This window comes from Schistocerca nitens, chromosome 1 (genome assembly GCF_023898315.1).
Source record: "Schistocerca nitens isolate TAMUIC-IGC-003100 chromosome 1, iqSchNite1.1, whole genome shotgun sequence".
NCBI classification, from domain to species: Eukaryota; Metazoa; Arthropoda; class Insecta; order Orthoptera; family Acrididae; genus Schistocerca; species Schistocerca nitens.
Window position 1 is genome coordinate 472,377,367 of NC_064614.1, and position 24,483 is coordinate 472,401,849.

The 24,483-nt window shown below is 43.6% G+C and overlaps 1 protein-coding gene across 1 annotated transcript in view; it reads left to right on the forward strand.

The window, feature by feature from the left end:
* The first annotated feature begins 2,323 nt into the window (after positions 1-2,323).
* The window catches only part of LOC126236064 (pyrimidodiazepine synthase-like), an 81,567-nt gene continuing 59,407 nt past the window's right edge, over positions 2,324-24,483 (forward strand). The window contains exon 1 of the mRNA XM_049945118.1: positions 2,324-2,372. Within this exon, the coding sequence (XP_049801075.1) occupies positions 2,348-2,372 (25 nt within the window). The 5' untranslated portion in view covers positions 2,324-2,347. The remainder of the gene's footprint in view (positions 2,373-24,483) is intronic.

Below are 24,483 nucleotides of genomic sequence, written 5' to 3' on the forward strand. Positions count from 1 at the left end.
CAGCGACAGATTTAATTGTGTTCTTCTTCTTGTCGGCAGCAGAAGTTGTCATTTCGACGTCTTCTATTGTTTTGTATATTGTCTGTCTTGCACGTCGCCGTTGTCTTCGATAGCGCATCGTGGCAGCGTTCAATGCAGTTGCCTGTGCGACAGCAGCAGCGCGAATGAGCCGCTACGCGGCGATCGCTCGCTTACACGCGGCAGAGCGCGTGACCCTGTGCTGCCATCACTGCAAGACTGGCTGAAGCTGTACCGTCCGAAAATAGTACATTCTGCTCCTCAGCATACGTTTGGACAATGATGACGTTTCCGTGACATGCGTGTCACCAATCTATCAGATTGCTGTCTGCAGTTAGCATAGTGTAATTATCGACGCGGACAGGGTGGATATTAGCTCGTGACTGGATCATATTGTGTGCTCCAAAATGTGTTCAGCTCTGCGTACAGCTAGACAGCCACTGTTTCGACATATTCAGTAATTTGGTAACAGCCTGTTCTCTTCAAGTCAGAACACCATGGCAACACAAAATGACTTGTTGGCTACCTGTCATTCTCGCCCATTCGAACTGACGTGCTGATACTTCTAATGCAGGTATACTGCATTAGCCGCTGCACCTTTCGACTACATTTCACATCTGTTTGCAGTCATTTGTGACTTGCAAGACATGCCACTGTAATCAGTATATTACACCACACTGCTGGAAATATTTCAAGGACATGCAGTGAAACACCTTCCAGATATGTAATAGTTTATGCACTTGGATTATTATCGATCCCTCAAAAATTTCGGGTCTTAGTAATCACGTCAGCTTATGTCACTAGTGGATTTGGCGCTAGGTAAATATTCACTATAGCACGGACAGTAAGCGATTCTGTTCGGTCGTGCCAATTTCGTAGTATCTACTGAGGGTTTGTATCGGCGAACAGAAGTCAATGTTTTTACTTTTATTATTAATATAACCTTTTCACTGAATTAATGGTCATAATGGGCGATGACTGGTATGCCACACAAATATCACAGATCTCGTTTTCCTGACATCCGATATCTTCACGCAGTCAGCATGTTGAAATGGATTTGACAATGGTAGTGCTAGAGGGTCGTCAGATTCGCTTCATGTCACCACCGCTACACCCTCCTCCCATCTTTCCCCTTTTCTCCCCTTCCGGAATGGAATTTTTGCTCCTCATCTGTCTGCGACCAGTCTTAACAGTCTGAGAACGTTTTCAAAGTTCTTGTTAACCATGTAACAGGCGGGACGTGAGAACCAGCCCGTTAGTCATCTAGTCATGTGGAAAACCGCATAAAAACCACAGCCAGGCTGGCCGGCAAACCAGGACATATCGTAAATCCGCCAGGCGGATTTCATCTAGCGCCGTCGCGACTCCCTGAATCCCAGATGAGATACGTTAACGCTCGGATATGCAGGCGGGCCCACTTTAATACCAGAGATCTCTTAAGCAACTGAAGAAAAGTATGTATTTTTGGCAAAACACATCAGTGATGTTATGTAGTTCGTTCGATAAGGTACTGATGTATTCGATAAGGTACTGATGTACTTCTCTGAAGTAGTTTGGCTTGGGAACAAGTGCAAAAGATGTGACATGCTCTATAAATGATATCGCTATTGGTAATTTTCTAAAGTCAGAAGATAAATTTCAGAAAAAACAGTTGTCATTGCCCACACACTTTCCTTTTGTACGATCGGGGTGTGTTATCTCCTAATCTCAGCGCTTCTGTTCCTACAATATTCGCCTTCTTCTCTTTCGCAGCATGCTAGAAATCATTTTTTTCAATACACATCAAAGTAAAATATAATTAGATTGAAAGACCTTAGTATAATGTTGTTTTTACGAGAAACAATTGGAAACCGACGGGAGAAACGCATGGAGGAGGTTCGAACGCGGTTGGAATCCAGCTTCGTCTCCTTACAAAGGCTATGTGGATTACAGAATTTCACACACATTAGTACGTGACAGAAGCACGTATCATCATCAACATCCGAAGAAATATTTCGGGAAATGAATTCGATACGAAACGTGTCAGATTGGAAATGTTCAAAGATATCCATTTGGCTCTAAATCGTTTTGATATTCAGTTACCTCTGTGGCCCGACCTTCCAGATAGACCGTGTTTATTCCTTTTCAGAATTGTAATGATGCGAATATGAGCAGTCTGGACGCTGCCTGCAAGGCGCCGCAGCCCGGTAGCCTGTCATTTCTGGCTGGGGCGTTCTGAATGACAGAGCGTACAGAAAACGCGACCAACAGTGAAACAGAGTTTATAAAGCGCTGCAGAGTTTATAAAGAAACTGCATCAGTCCCTCCACGGCTGATTTATCGTAACAAGATGAGCGTCCGTTTCCTCCAGAAAGGTAAGTTTAATTTCTTTCTTCAAATGGATAAGTAACAATTCTGAAGATTTTTCGCGATCTGCTTCTACGCTAAAGAGGCGTGTCCACCATTTCATGGCAGTGTAACGTTACGTTGTTAGCTGTGGAATTATTTTTGTAAGATCACTATCGTCTTGCAGCAATATTTCTCTGTTGGTGTTGGGACCGTTGGCCACTAATTTACAAGGCACATTAATACTTGTCTCTAGTCAAGGTAAAGCGGGCCACTCAGTTACTTATACCGCTGTCGACAAGGCATTAAGACAGAGGTTGGCACAGGAAAAAAAAAAACCTATTCTGCCCACTCTTTCGTGCACCTGTTATTTGAAGAAAAGACATCGCAAAGAAAGACTAATACCAAACGAATAATGGAACTGTTCACGATGTCGTCGATTAGCAATCATTAGTAGACTTACAAAATTACAATCAGACGGCCCTGAAGGGACCACACGAATTTACACGGTGTTATCAAGTTCCATTTTTGTATATATGTAGAGAAAATTTAATTGCTGTCATCACAGAATATATCAAGCGTTAGGCCAAAGATATACACTTATCTGCCAGAACATTATGACCACCTACCTAATGGACGGTATGTCCATCTTTGGCACGGATAAAAGCGGCGACGCGTCGTGACATGAGGACTTGGTAGTTCGCTAGACGGAGTTTTCACTACATCTGCACACATAAGTCACTTGATTTCCTTAAATTCCAGGGAGAAGCGCGATGAGCTCTGGCACCACGTTCAGGCGCATCAAAGACGTGTTCGATAGGGTTCAGATCTGGAGAGCTGGGTGAGCAATAAATCAATTGGAATTCGACACTGTGTTCCATCACACTCCTAGGCTGGTGACATGGCATATTATCTTGTTGAAAAATGCCACTGCCGTCGGGAAATATGGTCATCATGAAGGGATGTAGTTGGTCTGCAACCGGTGTACGATACTCCTTGGCCGTCATTGTGTCTCGCACGAGCTCCACTGGACCCATGGATGCCCACGTGAACGTTCCTCAGAGCATAATGGAGTCGCTGCCAGCTTGTCTCTGTCTCGCCGTACATGTGTCAAGGAGCTTCTTCCCTGGTAGACGACGAATTCGCGCGCTCCCATCGGCCTGATGAAGGAGGTATCGGGATTCATCAGACCATGCAACGCTCTGCCACTACGCCAACATCCAATGCCGATGGTCACGTGCCCATTTCAGTCGTAGTTGCCGATATAGTGGTGTTAACATTGGCACATGCATGCATCGTCGGCTGCGGAGGCCCATCGTTAGGAGTGTTCGGTGCACAGTGTGTTCAGACACATTTTTACTCTGCCCAACATTAATTTTATCAGTCTGCCCAGCGTACGACCTTCGACATTTGTAATGAAGGTGGCAGCCCAACGTCACGACGTCTGGACGTGGTTTCACTGTACATGGGCAGGGAAGGGGGGACAATGTACAGGAGGTCGGGACTTGTAAGTGGGCATCCAGGGCTTCCGTTAATGACAGAACAGGAAATTAGATAAAACAAAGAATATATTTGAGTGTACTGTATACAAGTGGTCGGAAGTTACCAGATTTAGGCCACTCTAGGAGCTCGAACAACTAACTGAAGTAGGTAACGGAAGGGGAGGAGGTTCAAGTTAACTTCGTCGGTGGCCGGTAGTGAAACGCAGAGCCGGAGGCTCTGCCTCCCACGAAAGACGTCTGTTCCGATCGAGGTCTGGATCACAAGAGAGAGAGGCAACTGTGTTCTGCACTGCGGAACGCTCCAGCGTCCACATACGTGACCTGTATCCCACGCGCTCTATTGGCTAAAACCCATGGCGTGAATTCACTAGCCACTTCAGTATGGGGCTCAAGGCGTCTCTTGTCAGCAGCTTTAACTGGACAGAACTGCCCCATTTCCGAAAGGCAGGCAACTTGCGTTACGTAGGCACAGCCGAAGCTGCTATGGGAGAAAACTTGTTAAGATTTCACTGGGCCTTTGAAACAATTTTTTTAAACCAATTCCCTAAAATATTCCTTGACTGGCTGCCACCCTGTACATGTCATGTGTTGAAGACACTCATCACAGCATTCCTCGAACACCCAACAGTCGTGCAGTTTCCGAAATGCTTGTTTCAAGCGTCCGGGCCATAACAATATGCCCTCAATGAAACTCATATAGATCGCACGCCTTCCCCATTCTACACACGGACCACACGGACTGCACGCTGACTGATACTACACGCACCGTACATGTGTCTGACTAGCAGTCATTCCTCGCCATGTGACGCTGCTATTGTCTGGACGAGTTTATATCGATAATAGGTCGATGGTCGTAATGTTCTGGCAGATCAGTGTATTTCTAACAATAAAATGTACAAAGCCTCTAAGAGGAAGTGTTGCATTGGTTGATAGTGTGTAAACACAGCTTACATTTTTCGTTTAAGAGACCCAGCAGTCTGTACGTACAGCTTGGCCAAAGTTGATATCTTTCTCCATCAGATCGTAGATATATTTCTACATTCCCGTCTAGTAAGGACAACATGTGCTCACAAGAATCCAGATTAGGTGTGCGACTTTTTAGCAACCAGAATTCAGTACGCTGGCTCCAATAATGACGCAATGTCAGAAGTAAATAAAACTTCGAAAAGTGATAAAAGTGTTCTGAATACCCAGGATCATAATGTCAGCAGGTCTTAGACTGTTTCCGGAATACGCATTTCGTTCCCAGGCATCAGGCAGTATCAGCCATTTGTCAACATTGTTTATGTCAGTCGATGTCCTCGTTTGGGATCCGTATCGTCACTACTACGTAAATGTACATGCAAATCTAATACTCATGGGGGACTGGAATGCAGCTTTAGGGGAAGAAGTAGAAGGAAAGGTTACAGGGCAATATGGGCTTTGTACTGGGAATAAGAAAGGAGAAAGACTAATTGAGTTCTATCAAAAATTTCTGCTGATAATAGCGAATACTCTGGGAAAGGCCGAGTGATACGGGAAGATTTAAGTTAATTTACATCATGGTTAAACAGCGAAATCAGATAATGGACTGTAAGATGTATCCAGGGGCAGATATAGTCTCAGATCACAATGTAGTAGCGATGAAGAGTAGGCTGAAGTTTAAGAGATAGTGAGGAACAATCAATACGAAAAGAAATGGGATACGGAAGTACTGAGGAATGACGAGATACCCTTGAAGTTCTGTAAGGGTGTAGATAAAGCAATAAGGAATAGCTCAGAAGGCAGTACAGTTGAAGAGGAATGGAAATCTCTAAAAAGGACAACCACAGAAGTTGGAAAGAAAAACATAGGTACAAAGAAGGTAACTGTGAATTAACCGTGCATAACAGAAGAAATACTTCACAGGGTTATTTGGTAACCGTGATAGCGTTACGGAGATGTTTAATAAACTCAAGTGGCAGACTCTGCAAGAGAGGCGCTCTGCATCGCGGTGTAGCTTGCTCGCCAGGTTTCGAGAGGGTGCGTTTCTGGATGAGGTATCGAGTATATTGCTTCCCCCTACTTATACCTCCCGAGGAGATCACGAATGTAAAATTAGAGAGATTAGAGCGCGCACGGAGGCTTTCAGACAGTCGTTCTTCCCGCGAACCATACGCGACTGGAACAGGAAAGGGAGGTAATGACAGTGGCACGTAAAGTGCCCTCCGCCACACACCGTTGGGTGGCTTGCGGAGTATGAATGTAGATGAATGTAGATGAATGTAGATGGATCGATGTAAGAAGGAAGTACAAAAATGTTCAGGTAACTTCAGGAATGCAGAAATATAAGTTGCTGCGGAATTAAATAAACAGGGAGTGCAGGGAAGCTAAGACGAAATAGGTGCATGAAAAATGTGAAGAAATCGAAAAATAAATGATTGTCGTAAGGACTGACTCAGCATATAGGAATGTCAATATAACTTTCAGTGAAATTAAAAGCAAGGGTGGTAACATTAAGCGTGCAGCGCGAATTCCACTGTAAAATGCAGAGGAGAGAGCGAATGGGTGGTAAGAGTACACTGAAGGCCTCTTTGATGGGACGGGGATTAAAAGATCTTTCGAGGACTTAAGATCAAATAAGGCAGAACGGATAGATAACATCCTATCAGAATTTTTAAAATCATTGGGTGAATGGGCAACAAAACAACTATTCACGTTGGTGTGAAGAATGTGTGAGTCTATCGATGTACCAACTCACTTTCGAAAAAGTAGCATTCACACAATTCCGAAGACAGCAAGAGCTGACAAGAGCGATAAGTAGCGCACAATCAACTTAAAAGCTCTTGCCTCCAAGTTGCCGACAAGAATAGTGTAGAGAAGAATGGAAAAGAAATTTTCGGATGTGTTTGATGACTATCAACTTGGTTTAGGAAAGGTAAAGGCACCAGAGAGGCAATTCTGACGCTACAATTGATCATGGAAACAAGACTAAAGAAAACTCAAGACACGTTCATTGGATCTGTCGACCTGGAAAAAGCGTTAGACAACGTAAAATGGTGCAAGATGTTCGAAATTCTGAGAAAAATAGGGATTCGCTATATGGAGAGACGGGTAATATACAATATGTAGAAGAACGAAGAGGGAACATAAGAGGGGAAGACTAAGTGCTCGGATTAAAAAGGATGCGAGACGGAGATGTATTCTTTCGCCCCTGCTATTTATACACTGAAGAAGCAATGAGACAAATAAAAGGAAGGTCAGGGCATTCCTGACCGAGAGAAGTCTACTATTATCAAACATAGGCCTTAATTTGAGGCAGAAATTTCTGAGAATGTACCTTTGGAGCACAGCATTGTATAGTAGTGACACATGAACTGTAGGATAACCAGAACATAAGAGAATCGAAGAATTTGAGATGTGGTGCTACAGATGAATATTGAGAATTAGGTGGACTGATAAGGTTAGGAATGAGGAGGCTCTACAAAGAATCGGAGAGGAAAGGAATATGTGGAAAACACTGGCAAGGAGAATGCACAGGATGTTAGGAGATCTGTTAAGACATCAGGGAATGACTTCCATGGTAGTAGAGGGAGCTGTAGAGGTCAAAAACTGTAGAAGAAGACAAATATTTGGATACATTCAGAAAATAATTGAGGATTTAGGTTGCAAGTCTGAAATGAAGAGGTGGCACAGGAGAGGAATTCGTGGCCCACCGCATCAAACCAGTTAGGAGACTGATGAAATTCGAAATTGATGGTAAGGCCTATGGGACCAAACTGCGGAGGTCATCGGTCCCTAGGCTTACACACTACTTAAGCTAACTTGAACTAACTTACGCTATCGACAACACACACACCCATGCCTCAAGGTGGACTCGAACCTCCGACGGGGTAGCCGTGCGAGCCGAGACAAGGCGCCTTAGACCGCAATGCTATGCCTCGCGGAGAGACTGATGACTCAAAAAACAAAAAGAAATGGTCGTGAGAATGACGCCCGCTTCTATATTTCCCTGCAAGTTCGTTTACATCCCTATGCCTTGGGGCTAGTTGCAGTGCGGCAGTAGCTCGCCCCACACGCAAGTAGAGGCACGCGTATAGGTGCGTACCTCTTCCTCAACATGTCCGTTCGAGTGACTCCATTCACACCTATGTTCACACTGGGCCCCTCTACGTCCCCACACGGAAGTAGAGGCGCCCAGTGTGAACACAGATGTGAATGGAATCCTCGAACGCACATGTTGAGGAAGAGGTACGCACCTATACGCGTGCCTCTACTTGCGTGTGGGGTAAGCACGGTGACACAGCGGATAGGTGCCAATCTCATAGGTGAAAACGCACGGTTTGTCACGTTCCCGCAACTCCACCAGGCCGCACTCTGTCTCTCTATCACAGTGGATTAACATTAGGAATGCCGTCAGTTCAAATTCTCGTCCAGCCATCCACATTTAGATCTTCTGTGATTTCTCCAAATGTGTTGTTGTTGTGGTCTTCAGTCCTGAGACTAGTTTCATGCAGCTCTCCATGCTACTCTATCGTGTGCAAGCATCTCCCAGTACCTACTGCAGCCTACATCCTTCTGAATCTGCTTAGTGTATTCATTTCTTAGTCTCCCTCTACGATTTTTACCCTCCACGCTGCCCTCCAGTACTAAATTGGTGATCCCTTGATGCCTCAGAACATGTCCTACCAACCGATCCCTTCTTCTAGCCAAGTTGTGCCACAAACTCCTCTTATCCCCAATTCTATTCAATACCTCATCATGAGTTATGCGATCTACCCGTCTAATTTTCAGCATTCTTCTGTAGCACCACATTTCGAAAGCTTCTATTCTCTTCTTGTCTTAACTATTTATCGTCCGTGTTTCACTTCCATACATGGCTACACTCCATACTAATACTTTCAGAAACGACTTCCTGACTCTTAAATCAATACTCGATGTTAACAAATTTCTCTTCTTCAGAAACGATTTCCTTGCCATTGCCAGTCTACATTTTATATCCTCTCTACTTCGACCATCATCACTTATTTTGCTCCCCAAATAGCAAAACTCCTTTACTACTTTAAGTGTCTCATTTCCTAATCTAATTCCCTCAGCATCACCCGACTTAATTCGACTACATTCCATTATCCTCGTTTTGCTTTTGTTGGTCATCATCTTATACCCTCCTTTCAAGACACTGTCCATTCCGTTCAACTGCTCTTCCAAGTCCTTTGCTGTCTCTGACAGAATTACAATGTCATCGGCAAACCTCAAAGTTTTTATTTTTTCTCCATGGATTTTAATACCTACTCCGAACTGTTCTTTTGTTTCCTTTATTGCTTGCTCAATATACAGATTGAATAGCACTGGGAAGAGGCTACAACCCTGTCTCACTCCATTCCCAACCACTGCTTCCCTTTCATGTCCCTCGACTCTTATGACTGCCATCTGCTTTCTGTACAAATTGTAAGTAGCCTGTATTTTACCCCCGCCACCTTCAGAATTTGAAAGAGAGTATTCCAGTCAACATTGTCTAAAGCTTTCTCTAAGTCTACAAATGCTAGGAACGTAGGTTTGCCTTTCCTTAATCTTTCTTCTAACAAGGGAACCTCCCCATCGCATCCCCCTCAGATTTAGTTATAAGTTGGTACAGTGGATATGCCTTGAAAAACTGAACACAGATCAATCGAGAAAACAGGAAGAAGTTGTGTGGAACTATGAAAAAAATAAGCAAATATACAAACTGAGTAGTCCATGTGCAAGGTAAGCAACATTAACGAGAGTGTTAGCTTATGAGCGCCGTGGTCCCGTGGTTAGCGTGAGTAGCTGGGGAACGAGAGGTCCTTGCTTCAAGTCTTCCCTCGAGTGAATAGTTTAAATTTTTATTTTCAGTTTATGTGACAAACTCTTATGTTTTCATCACTTTTTTGGGAGTGATTATATATCAGACGTGTTTTCCTGTGGAGGAATCGGTTGACCTATGACATTGCGATCAAATGTTTTCGGTTCCCATTGGAGAGGCACGTCCTTTCGTCTACTAATCGCACGGTTTTGCGGTGCGGTCGCAAAACACAGACACTAAACTTATTACAGTGAACAGAGACGTCAATGAACGAACGGACAGATCATAACTTTGTGAAAATAAAGAAAGTAAAATTTTCAGTCGAGGGAGGACTTGAACCAAGGACCTCTCGTTCTTCAGCTACTCACGCTAACCACGGGACCACGGCCCTCCTGAGTTCACATTCTCCTTGATGTTGTCTATCTTGAGCATAGACTACTCAGTTTGTGTATTTTACTAGTTTTTTTCATAGTTCCACACAACTTCTTCCTGTTTTCTCGATTGATCTGTGTTCAGTTTTTCAAGGCCTATCCACTGTGCCAGCTTATAACTAAATCTGAGGGGGGTGCGATGGGGAGGTTCCCTTGTAAGATAAGTCGTAGGGTCGGTATTGCCTCACGTGTTCCAACATTTCTACGGAACACAAACTGATCTTCCCCGAGGTCGGCTTCTACCAGATTTTCCATTCGTCTGTAAAGAATTCGCGTTAGTATTTTGCAGCTGTGACTTATTAAACTAATAGTTCAGTAATTTTCACATCTGTCAACACCTGCTTTCTTTGGAATTGGAATTATTATATTCTTCTTAAAGTCTGAGGCAATTTCGTCTGTCTCATACATCTTGCTCACCAGATGGTTGTGTTTTGTCAGGACTGGCTCTCCCAAGGCTGTCAGTAGTTCTAATGGAATATTGTCTCGTCCCGGGGCCTTGTTTCGACTCAGGTCTTTCAGTGCTCTGTCAAACTCTTCACGCAGTATCACATCTCCCCTTTCATCTTCATCTACCTCCTCTTCCATTTCCATAATATTGTCCTCAAGAACATCGCCCCCTTATAGATCCTCTATATACTCCTTCCAACTTTCTGCTTTCCCTTCTTTGCTTAGAACTGGGTTTCCATCTTAACTCTTGATATTCATGCAAGTGGTTCTCTTTTCTCCAAAGATCTCTTTAATTTTCCTGTAGGCAGTATCGATCTTACCCCTCGTGAGATAAGCCTCTACATCCTTACATTTGTCATCTAGCCATCCCTGCTTAGCCATTTTGCACTTCCTGTCGATCTCATTTTTGAGACGTTTGTATTCCCTTTTGCCTGCTTTATTTACTGCATTTTTGTATTTTTCTCTTTCATCAATTAAATTATCTCTTCTGTTACCCAAGGATTTCTACTAGCCCTCGTCTTTTTACCTGCTTGATCCTCTGCTGCCTTCACTACTTCATTCCTCAAAGCTACCCATTCTTCTTCTACTGTATTTATTTCCCCCATTCCTATCAATTTTTCCCTTATGCTCTCCCTGAAACTCTGTACAACCTCTGGTTTAGTCATTTTATTCAGGTCCCATCTCCTTAAATTCCCACCTTTTTGCAGTTTCTTCAGTTTCAATCTACAGTTCATAACCAATATACCGTGGTCAGAGTCCACATGTGCCCCTAGAAATGTCTTACAATTTAAAATCTGGTTCCTAAATATCTGTCTTACCATTATATAATCTATCTAAACCTTTTAGTATCTCCAGGGTTCTTCCATGTATACAACCTTCTTTCATGATTCTTGAACCAAGTGTTAGCTATGGTCAAGTTATGCTCTGTGCAAAATTCTATCAGGCGGCTTCCTCTTTCATTCCTTACCCCCAATCCATATTCACCTACTACGTTTCCTTCTCTTCCTTTTCCTACTGTCGAATTCCAGTCACCCATGACTATTAAATTTTCGTCTCCCTTCACTACCTGAATAATTTCTTTTATCTCGTCACACATTTCATCAATTTCTTCATCATCTGCAGAGCTAGTTGGCATATAAACTTGTACTACTGTAGTAGGCATTTGCTTCGTGTCTATCTTGGCCACAATAATGCGTTCGCTATGCTATTTGTAGTAGCTTACCCACACTCCTATTTTTTATTAACCCTGTATTCACCTGACCAAAAGTCTTGTTCCTCCTGCCACCGAACTTCACTAATTCCCACTACATCTAACTTTAACCTACCCATTTCCCTTTTTAAATTTTCTAACCTACGTGCCCGATTAAGGGATCTGACATTCCACGCTCCGACCCGTAAAACGCCAGTTTTCTTTCTCCCCGCCCGGAGATCCGAATGGGGGACTATTTTACCTCCGGAATATTTTACCCAAGAGGACGTCATCATCATTGAATCATACAGTAAAGCTGCATGCCCTCGGGAAGTTTCCTCTTGCTTTCAGCCGTTCGCAGTACCAAAACAGCAAGTCCGTTCTGGTTAGTGTTACAGGGCCAGATCAGTCAATCATCCAGACTGTTGCCCCTGCAACTACTGAAAAGGCTGCTGTCCCTCTTCAGGAGCAACACGTTTGTCTGGTCTCTCAACAGATACCCCTCCGTTGTGGTTCCACCTACGGTACGGCCAACTGTATCGTTGAGGCACGCAAGCCTCCCCACCAACGGCAAGGCCCATGGTTCATGGGGGGGGGGGGGCGGGGGGCGGGGGGGGGCGGCTTTCGTGATTTCTCCAAATAGCTCCATGCAAATGACGGGATAGTTCCTTGAGAAGGATACGGCCTATTTCCTTCCACATCCTTTCGTAATCCAACCTTGCACATCCATCTCTAACGACCGCGTTCTCGATCGTACGGTCAAGCCCTAAATGCCTATCCTTCCTTGATTCTTCCTTCCGTCTCGAGGTGGGCATTAACCGCAGTGTTCTAGTTCATCAGTGTAGATAGCTCTGCGTGGCCAGGGTGTATTCGTGCGCCTGCAAAGTATTCGTTCATTTGAAAGCAGCTATATTCTTGCTATACTCGCATATTATGCAAATGCGATATACCACAACAAAGGCAAATACTAGTGTCACATTCAATTCTGCATATAGACAGGATTCTACATTTAAATATAAATTCTCATTTGTTGAATGTAGCGTGACTATATTGTCTGGAACTTCAAACAAACCATAAATAAATCAAAATTCAAAATTATTTATTCAGCGACATAAAACACTCCGAAAGCACTGCCACAATAACAGAACGTGTTTCTCTGGTTGCAGATAACTTCAAGTCCTAGGTGGAACACATCAAACAATTAATTGGTTCCCGGAACTTCTTACGTAATTAGATCTGGAGCACTGTAACCTATTATTCGAAGTTAGTAGTTTAGTCCATACCAACGCAATACGCCATCGCCAAGGTAATGTTTATTTAAGGTGAATGGCGCAAGCTCCAGTTTTCCATTCGTTCCCGCCTGTACGAAACTGACAGTCCTCAAAAACATTCTGGTACACTTTCGTTGCCATATATAGCACCCTTAAATTAATTAGTATGATTTCACAGAATAATAATTGGTCGGAGATGCCTTGTTTAAGGAGTGTATGCGAAGAAAAGATGGAAAACTGTTGGCCTAGCTCAGGGATGGCGCTGATATCAATAGCATCATATTTCACTCAAGATCGCATATCCTGCGCGATAATACAAGTTATGTGTGGAAATGAGAAGCAAAATATTGTTTTATTCATTAGATTTTTTAAACTGATCAACCTGGGTAACTTACGTTCAAATCGATGCACTACTGCAGTATCGAGTTCTCATGAAATAATTTGTTTTGGACAAACCAATATCCACCCAAAGGTTATAATGAGTCTGCTTAATAATTAGCAACAATCAAGGGCCGCCAACCCAGTCGATAGAAGAGACCGCAATACGTTCGAGAAAAATGGGAATCAGCCGGCCGTTGTGGCCGTGCGGTTCTAGGCGCTTCAGTCTGGAACCGCGTGACCGCTACGGTCGCCGGTACGAATCCTGCCTCGGGCATGGATGTGTGTGATGTCCTTAGGTTAGTTAGGTTTAAGTAGTTCTAAGTTCTAGGGGACTGATGACCACAGATGTTAAGTCCCATAGTGCTCAGAGCCATTTGAACCATTTTGAACCAAAAATGGGAATCATTTACCCGTCCAGCCATTACGCTTTCTGCGGCTTCCCTACAGCTATTAAAGCGAATGACACGACGGCGATATCGTTCCCCGTCCATGTCCTAATCGAACTTTTGCTTCGTTGACTGTACGTTAAATCCATATTTCTTTTCTTTCGCTTTTTACTTTCTCACGTGACAATACTTTCTTAAAGATGATGCACATAATGGACGTGCTAAATTATTGATCAAACATCAAAATATTCATAAATTACGCAACGATCGACGTTTAAGTATATGTAAAATATTTTGAATGAAATGATCTTCAGTGGCTGTAAAATAATTTTTATTGAAAGTTACGACCGGTTTCGCGTGAATTGAAGACACATCCTCAGGTGATCTGTACAATATTAATAAGGAATTTTTTTTTCACAAACAATTCTTAACAATGGTCAGAAGTGTAAGGAATACTGAAAAGTAGTATTATACAGGAATACTTGAAGAGTGCTCACACAGATTCATTTTAACAAGTCATAGAGTAAAGTTAACTGCCTTAGAGCCACTCCCCATCACTTACGTCAAGCTGTAACCTAATAGGACTCCTTAAGCGGTAGTAATTGGAAATTTTGGTAAGGTCTTATGGGACCAAACTGCTGAGGTCATCGGTCCCTAAGCCTATACACTACTTAGTCCAACTTAAACTAACTTACGCTACGGACAACACACACACCCATGCCCGAGGGAGGACTCGAACCTCCGACGGGGGGAGCCGCACGGACCGTGACAAGGCGCCCTAGAGCGGTGGTCCATAGTTAAAATAAAGGGTGTAGTCGAAACTATAGAAATAAACCTGGATAAAAACCAAACCGTTCAAACAAAGCTGTAGACTAATAAAGTGCCCAGACAGGTTAAGTCTGAACCCAAAAAACGAGAAGAGCCTTACCGTGCCACGTGCATGAAGGTAGTTGAGCGACAGCGGTCGAGGCAGTCCTGACCGTTCTGCAGTGCCGAAGATGTTCACAGGTGCCATTAGAAGCGACGAAAACAAAACCGTCGCTATAGAAGGCATCAAGGATGGGGTTCGGCTGTAGATGTGCTAAACTATTAAAAATATGTAACACAGTATATAAAAGACTGAGTCCCGTTCATAAAAAACTGAAAGCGCACATTTAAAATGTAAAATATTAATAAAGAACGAGTGGTAGTACAAATTCCGTCTTTCACAAAAACGATGCCATATTAGTAGACAAACGCGAAGGGCTCATCTGGGAAGCTAAAGACCTGTTACGATAAAACAGTGGGCTGTAGGAGTAAGGCCTATCTGTTTAGATAGTCAACATTTGCTAAAACACCCTTGTGTCGCAGATCTGTCTGGGCATTCAAGGTAGAATAAATGAATCTTTTTAGAGCAGAACAAAACTCAACTACTTCCAAAACAAGGGTATTGCTTTCGCAATGTAGTCCGTGTATATTCTTTCGGATGTCCATAATAAGATGACCAGTTTTGTGCAAATGCCCGCTTAGTGCCACCTTTGCGCTGGAATCGTTAATGTGCTCTCTAAAGCGGGTACCGAAGTTTCTTCCCGTCTGACCCATATATTTAGACACAAAGGAATCCCAGACATTGGCTGCGACATGGGACTGCCTTAAAGCAATGAGAAACGTTGAAAAGTGGTATTGAAGCGGGATTCGAACCCACGTCTCCTGTTTACTAGGCAGATGCTCTGACCGCTGCGCCATCCGGTCACAGTGGTCATAGCAACTGCACGGACCACCCTAGCGCGCCTCCCGTCAGCCCCTATTTCTCAACTACTAATGTATTGCCAATTGCCCGCTACCCGCGTTACTCGTGGCATTTCACTGATTTCCGTAGGATCTCTTGAGTGCGGATGCACATGAGGCTCGAACTCTTACGGGAATCGGTGAAATGCCGCGAGTAATGAGGACAATGGCCAAGCGGCACTACATTGGTAGTGTGTGGATAAATTTTTTCGTGGTGTGTGTGATTTTACATAATAAATACTGTGCCCCTATCTCGATTATTTCCGGATGTGAAACGTTTTGTCAGCATTAGAGTTAGTGTACAAAATCTAGAACGTGAGGGAGGGCGTGATGAGGGGAGGGGGGAGGAGGAAGGGCGGCGGGGGGGGGGGGGGGGGGGACCGATGACAGAGAGAAAATTTCGCCGCGCACGTGATTTGTTTACTTGACAGAGAATGAAAGATTGTCAAACCGCATGGTCAAAGAGGCTTCAAATAACGAATGCGTTGTATTTATTCTTCGACACATCGTTTTGTGATTGCTACAAATATTTATCATTGACTCGGAGTAATAAAGTTGCCAACAGTGACCCTCAACAAATTTCCAGTACCGACCTCTTATGCAACGTCGGTATATACTGCGCGGCCAGGAATCTCTTCCACCAGACGATGAACGAAAATTACAAGTAGAGTCTCCGTCTGACTGTGGTTAGCAGAACGTCAGAAATTTAAATGGATATTCGATAAAAGAGCTACATTTCTCTAACTGCTGGGACGAACGTCGAAGTGTTACGTAACTGTACTAAAAAGCCTTTGTGCATTTCTGCTCGACCTTTAGTGTAATCAGCTATAAGGAACGCTAAGTGGAAACGCAAGAACGATACCACTGGGAAATGGTTGTTTTCTCTGTAAACTGTCGACATAGTCAGGTCACAGATTTATATTTAGTCTAGTAACGGGTTTCTAGCGAAGGTTTCTGAAAAATTTACTTTTACTAGTTATGTGACAAACAGTGATTAAATCTATTAAATGGAAGTCCGTGTTAATTATAGCGTGGGTGACACCAGTTTCTCTGAAACTGCCCTACAAAATTCCTCCAGAATTTCTATTAGAGGTCACATTCACAATTTTCCAGCTAATATTTGTTATCGTTAGTCCGGAAGATGAAGACGTGTTTTCCCTGAAGACCATTCTTCTTGAACGGACGCACTTGCATTCGATTTATGTCCGGGCCAAATATCTCACAAAATAAGCGTCAAACGAAAAACCTACAAAGAACGAACTTGTCTAGCTTGAAGGGGGAAACCAGATGGCGCTATGATTGGACCGCTAGATGGCGCTGCCATAGGTAAAACGGATATCAACTGCGTTTTTTAAAATAGGAACCCCCTTTTTTATTACGTATTCGTGTAGTACGTAAAGAAATATAAATGTTTTAGTTGGACCACTTTTTTCGCTTTGTGATAGATGGCGCTGTAATAGTCACAAACACATGGCTCACAATTTTAGACGAACAGTTGGTAACAGGTAGGATTTCTAAATTAAAATACAGAACGTAGGTACGTTTGAACATTTTATTTCAGTTGTTCCAATGTGATACATGTACCTTTGTGAACTTATTTCTGAGAACGCATGCTGTTACAGCGTGATTACCTGTAAATACCACATTAATGCAATAAATGCTCAAAATGATGTCCGTCAACCTCAGTGCATTTGGCAATTCGTGTAACGACATTCCTCTCAAGAGCGAGTAGTTCGCCTTCCGTAATGTTCGCACATGCACTGACGATGCGCTGACGCATGTTGTCAGGCGTTGTCGGTGGATCACGATGGCAAATATCCTTCAACTTTCCCCACAGAAAGAAATCCGGGGACGTCAGATCCGGTGAACGTGCGGGCCATGAAATATGCTATTCATTACCACTTCAACCGCATGCGAGCTATGTGCCGGACATCCATCGTGTTGGAAGTACATCGCCATTCTGTCATGCAGTGAAACATCTTGTAGTAACATCGGTAGAATATTACGTAGGAAATCAGCATACATTGCACCATTTAGATTGCCATCGATAAAATGGGGGCCAATTATCCTTCCTCCCATAATGCTGCACCATACATTAACCAAAAATGTTCAAATGTGTGTGAAATCTAATGGGACTTAACTGCTAAGGTCATCAGTCCCTAAGCTTACACACTACTTAACCTAAATTATCCTAAGGACAAACACACACATCCATGCCCGAAGGCGGACTCAAACTTCCGCCGGCACCAGCCGCAGGTTCGAGTCCTCCCTCGGGCATGGGTGTGTGTTTGTCCTTAGGGTACATTAACCCGCCAAGGTCGCTGATGTTCTACTTGTCCCAGCCATCGCGGATTTTCCGTTGCTCAGTAGTGCATATTATGCCGGTTTACGTTACCGCTGTTGGTGAATGACGCTTCGTCGCTAAATAGAACGCGTGCAAAAAATCTGTCATCGTCCCGTAATTTCTCTTGTGCCCAGCGGCAGAACAGTACGCGAAGTTCAAAGTCGTCGCCATGCAATTCCTGGTGCATAGAAAAAATATGGTACGGGTGCAACGGATGTTGATGTAGCATTCTCAACGCCGACGTTTTTGAGATTCCCGATTCTCGCGCAATTTGTCTGTTACTGACGTGCGGATTAGCCGTGACAGCAGCTAAAACACCTACTAGGGCATCATCATTTGTTGCAGGTCGTGGTTGACGTTTCACATGTGGCTGAACACTTCCTGTTTCCTTGAATAACGTAACTATCCTGCGAAGGATCCGGACACTTGGATGATGTCGTCCAGGATACCGAGCAGCACACATAGCACACGCCCGTTGGGCATTTTGATCGCAATAGCCATACATCAACGCGATATCGACCGTTTCCGCAATTGGTAAACAGTCCATTTCAACACGGGTAATGTATCACGAAGCAAATACCGCCCGCAATGGCGGAATGTTACGTGATACCACGTACTTCTACGTTTGTGACTACTACAGCGCCATCTACCACAAAGCGAAAAAAGTGGTCCAACTGAAACATTCATATTTCTTTACGTACTACACGAATATGTAATAAAAATGGGGGTTACTATTTTAAAAACGCAGTTGATATCCGTTTGACCTATGGCAGCGCCATCTAGCGGGCCAACCATAGCGCCATCTGGTTTCCCCCTTCAAGCTAGACAAGTTTCGTTCTTTGTAGTTTTTTCGTTTGACGCTTATTTCGTGAGATATTTGGCCCGATCATTATATATGGCCCACCCTATATATATATATATATATATATATATATATATATATATATATATATATATGTGTGTGTGTGTGTGTGTGTGTGTGTGTGTGTGTGTTTCGGGAAATATCTTAATGAAAGAAGCATCACATTTGATGAGATCGTAATCTGTGTGCTGTCTATTCTGAATCCCAATACCAAACCGGCATGAGGTGGCAGATGTAATTTAATACATCTTTATGGCAAAAGGCTAAACATATTATCTGCAGAGAAATCGAACGCTTGGTAGAAAGCAACCGGGAGGAAGATGAATTTGGGTTCCGGAGAAATGCAGGTACACAAGAGGCACTACTGACCCTACGATTTATCTTATATTGCAGAAAAGGAAAACCTAAATTTATAACATCTGTAGATTTAGCAAATTCTCCTGACAGTCTTAACTGGAAAACATTCTTTGCAGTTCTGAAGTTATCAGTTATAAATGCAGGGGACGAAAGATTATCAGAACTTGCAGAGAAACCGACTGAGTTATGAGTTAAAGGGGGGGGGGGGGGGGGGAGTAACTGAGAAGGGAATTATTCAGTAAGTGCTTTGAGCGGCCAGTTTTGGAAACAAAGCAGCAACTTGAAAAAGGAGTTACGGTTCACGGAGAAGAACCTTTGTTTCTTTATGGGCAAGCGCCCTGCGTCCTCAGTGATTTGTTGGATGTATTCAAAGCTCTGCCTTCCCCTACAGTTTTTAGCCTCTACAGCTCCCTCTAGTACCGTGGAGATTATCCCCTAATGTCTTAACACATGTCCTATCATACTGTCCTTTCTTCTCGTCATTGTTTTCCATATGGTACTTTCTTCGCCGATTCTGAGAAGAACTCATTCCGTATCTTAACAACCCATCTAATCTTCAACAGTCTTATGTAACACCACATTTCAAACGCATCGATTCTCTTCTGTTTCGGTTTTCCTACTCTCCAGAATTCACGACTATACAATGCTGTGCTACAAACGTACACTCTCAAAAATTTCTTCCTCAGATTAAGCCCTATGTTTGACACTAGGAGGCTTCTCTTGGCCAGGAATGCCCTCTTTGCCTGTGATAGCGAATAAAGCCAGTGCAAATTTTTTGAATGTCACAGAATTTACATTTGTACCACAAAAATGATAGTGACTCCCTCCTCTCCGACGTCACTGCGGATATACGGATTGACGTTATGACATGTTCGATATGCCTGCCATCATTGGCGATTTTGTGCCGCAGATGAATAGTGAAATTCTGCATTGAAATGTTGGAATATTGATGCTGCCGATGACCTCCCAAATGGCTGTTTTCACCTGAGTAATGATTTTGAAGTTATTCTGTACACCTTGGCTTAAATATAGCCGCACAAAAAGGAGTCGCATGTGTTCTGATCCGGAGGATATGTGGCCAATAGAGGCCCTTGCCAGTGGCCTCTGGGTACCCCAGAGCCAGAATGTGGTCCCCAGGGTGCACCTAAAGGACATCAGACACTCTCCTGCTTCGATCGAGTCAAGCTCCGTCTTGCATGAACCACATCTTGTCGAAATTAGGGTCACTTTGGTTAATGGGGATGAAATCATCTTCCGAAACCATCACGTACCGTTCAGTAGTCACCGTGCCGTCAAGGAATATCTGACCGATTATTCCGTGACTGGACATTACACACCACACAATCATCCGTTGAGGGTGAAGAGACTTCTCGATCGCAAAATGCTGATTCTCGGTCCCCCGAATTCGGCAATTTTGCTTATTGACGAACCCATCTAAATGAAAGTAGGCTTCGTCGCTAAACCAAACCATGCATGCACATACTAATTCCCATCATGCCCCGCGGCCAACCGTGCAGTTCAAACGTCCTAACGCAAACCGTTCAGGAATTATGACATTTTATTTCATATAGTTCAGTAATTGTCACCCTTCACTTGCACTGTTTTAATGGCCTACTAAGGGTGTGAAGTAAATCTGTGATACCAACGTATTGGCCTCCCGTCGTTAGATTTTCTGCGAGTTCTCTGAATGACTTCAGGTGAATGACAGAACATTAACAAGCCTATGGCCAAGTTTTTCTCTTCCTTGCACAATCCAAGCTAATCATCCCCCTATGAGGACCCTGATGTCTTTGGAACATTGAACTGTAACGTTTCCATTTCTTTTCCTTAACATTTATTTGTAACAATCTGTTTAGAGGGGTAGTGCATAATCAACGTACTACCTATTATTTGGTGCTTCGAATAAGTTACTCATAACACCGTGTTATAAGTTCCTGTAATGTTTGTATAAATCACTTGCATGTATAATGATTTTGCTGTTTTCATAAGCAGCTGCGCATAGCTCAGCTTAGTACATCGCTGAAATAACTCGACGCGATGCCCGCAGCTACTTCGTCAAAGAAGCAAAGTTCCTCCCACTCGCGATGCGATCGATGGTGCGAGATGGGAGTCTGACGCAACGTTGTGCACAAAGGGCGGCTGCGGCGTAGTTTGGCATTGCCTATGTTCGTGTGTACGGCGGAGCTCAAAGCCCTGGAGCGCAGGGGTAAGCGCAGCTCAGGGCGGCTCAGCCGCGGGGGCTTAGCTGCTGAATCAGCATGGCCGCAGAGATACAGCGGGGCAGGGACAACGATAGGGCGAGCGGGGTAAGGCGGAGAGAGAGAGAGAGAGAGAGAGAGAGAGAGAGAGAGAGATTGTTATAGCATTCACGTAGTAACACACAATACAGAAGATTCTGTGGACCCTTTCCTCTGTTAAGGAGGTCACTTTAAAAATAATTTACTGTGCATGCGTAAATTTCTTCTAGGCATGCAATTCCTTCATTTAAGAAAAGAGAATAAAACCTACCAGCAGCGACGCTCAACATGATCACACCGTGAACTGGTTAGGTCTGATGGGGATTTATTCTTTCAGGAAATTCATGACACTTGGCTCCATCAGAGCAACCGGTTTCGTTCACTGATCATTATCTGGGACCCGAATCTACGTTGGAAAACAGACACGACAGCCAAACATCAATATGCAAAACATCATAAGGATACGAAGTCCAATAATATAACTTACCAGCACGGCTCGCCCCCCCCCCCCCCCCCCCCCCCGCCGGAGGTTCGAGTCCTCCCTCTGGCATGGATATGTGCGTTGTCCTTAGCGTAAGTTACACTACTGGCCATTAAAATTGCAACACCAAAAAGAAATGCAGATGATAAACGGGTATTCATTGGGCAAATATATTATATATGTATGCGTCTTTATTGTTTCAATTTTTAATCTGTGACATGGCCAGAGTTTAGCTCACAAAATAATTTAATTTTTTGTTCTGAAGAAGATTCCATTACTGGAGTCGAAACCTAGGTAAACGAGTAAAATTACCTGCAACTGAAGGCTGAAAAAATTGTTTATTTGCAAATATATTATACTAAATCTGACATGTGATTACATTTTCACGCAATTTGGTTGCATAGATCCTGAGAAATCAGTACCCAGAACAACCACCTCTGGCCGTAATAACGGCCTTAATACGCCTGGGCATTGAGTCAAACAGAGCTTGGATAACGTGTACAGGTACAGCTGCCCATGCAGCTTCAACACGATACCACAGTTCATCAAGAGTGTGACTGGCGTATTGTGACGAGCCAGTTGCTCGGCCATCATTGACCAGACGTTTTCAATTGGTGAGAGATCTGGAGAATGTGCTGGCCAGGGCAGCAGTCGAACATTTTCTGTATCCAGAAAGGCCTGTACAGGACCTGCAACATGCGGTCGTGCATTATCCTGCTGAAATGTAGGATTTCGCAGGGATCGAATTAAGGGTAGAGCCACGGGTCGTAACACATCTGAAATGTAACGTCCACTGTTCAAAGTGCCGTCAATGCGAACAAGAGCTGACCGAGACGTGTAACCAATGGCAACCCAGACCATCACGCCGGGTGATACGCCAGTATGGCGATGACGAATACACGCTTCCAATGTGAGTTCACCGCGATGTCGCCAAACACGGATGTGACCATCATGATACTATAAACAGAACCAGAATTCATCCGAAAAAATGACGTTTTGCCATTCGTGTAAAATGGTTCAAATGGCTCTGAGCACTATGGGACTTAACATCTTACGTCATCAGTCGCCTAAAACTTAGAACTACTTAAACCTAACTAACCTAAGGGCATCACACACATCCATGACCGAGGCAGGACTCGAACCTGCGACCGTCCGTCCTGCGGTTCCGGACTGAAGCGCCTAGAACCGCTTGGCCACATCGGCCGGCGCCATTAGTGCACCCAGGTTCCTGTCTGTCATGCAGCGTCAAAGGTAACAGCAGCCATGGTCTCCGAGCTGATAGTCCATGCTGTTCGTGCAGAACTGTTCGTTGTCGAACTGTTCGTGCAGATGGTTGTTGTATTGCAAGCGTCACCATCGGGGATCGAGACGTGGCTGCACGATCCGTTGCAGCCAAGCGGATAAGATGCCTGTCATCTCGATTGCTAGTGATACGAGGCCGTTGGGATCCAGCACGGCGTTCCTGAACCCACCGATTCCATATTCTGCTAACAGTCATTGGATCTCGACCAATGCGAGCAGCAATGTCGCGATACGATAAACCGCAATGGCGATAGGCTCCATCCGACCTTTATCAAAGTCGGAAACATGATGGTACGCATTTCTCCTCCTTACACAAAGCATCACAACAACGTTTCACCAGGCAACGCCGGTCAACTGCTGTTTGTGTATGAGAAATCGGTTGGAAACTTTCCTCATGTCAGCACGTTGTAGGTGTCGCCACCGGCACCAACCTTGTGTGAATGATCTGAATAGCTAATCATTTGCATATCACAGAATCTTCTTCCTGTCGATTAAATTTCGCGTCTGTAGTGCGTCATCTTCGTGGTGTTACAATTTTAATGGCCTGTAGTGTAGTTTAAGTTAGATTAAGTAGTGTCTAAGCTTAGAGGCCGATGACCTCAGCAGTTTGGTCCCTTAAGACCTTACCACAATTTTTTTTTTTTTATAAATTACCAAAAATTGGCTACAGCAGTCATATCAATCATGGTGAACCATCCGATCGTATTAACTGTCAGTTTCATGAGTAATAATATAGAAGAACAATACTTTTCAAATATCAGCAGCCTTTCTCGTGCACACAGAACGCGAAACTGGCCACGTGTAGTCAGGAAGTAGCGTGAGAAGCCAAAGCACATGTAACCTCAAAAACATCAGCAAGAAGACGACCAGTCGATATAAATCATGCCATACAAAGATAATTTTAAGATAAAAACAACTATAAATACATCAACTGTAGTATAGTCATAAGTAAAAAATAAACAAAAACCCTAAGCGTCAATTATCAAAAACAGTTTTTTTCTGCTATCTGCTCAATAAGCATTACCTGATAATAAAGTAATTAAAATAACTGATGACAAAAATTTTTGGACCAGAATTAAAACAAGAGTGCCAGAATCCTAGATACAATGTATAATTCAGTGTATCTCATGTCCCAACAGACAGGGGCATAGGAACAAATAATGATGACTGCAGTTTCCAATATATTACTGCGAAACATCAACATGGAAGTAGGAAAACCAGAGTTCAATAATGTAAGGTACGCACTGCTACAATTCACTGCTTAATAAAGTGTTTCTTAGTGATAGTATCCAGAAGACCTGTCAATAAAAGCATTATCTAATGTCCATAAGTGTGGCTAACATAATGTAACACACACATCTAACCTAGAGTCAAACAGTAATTACACGGAATACATGTGTG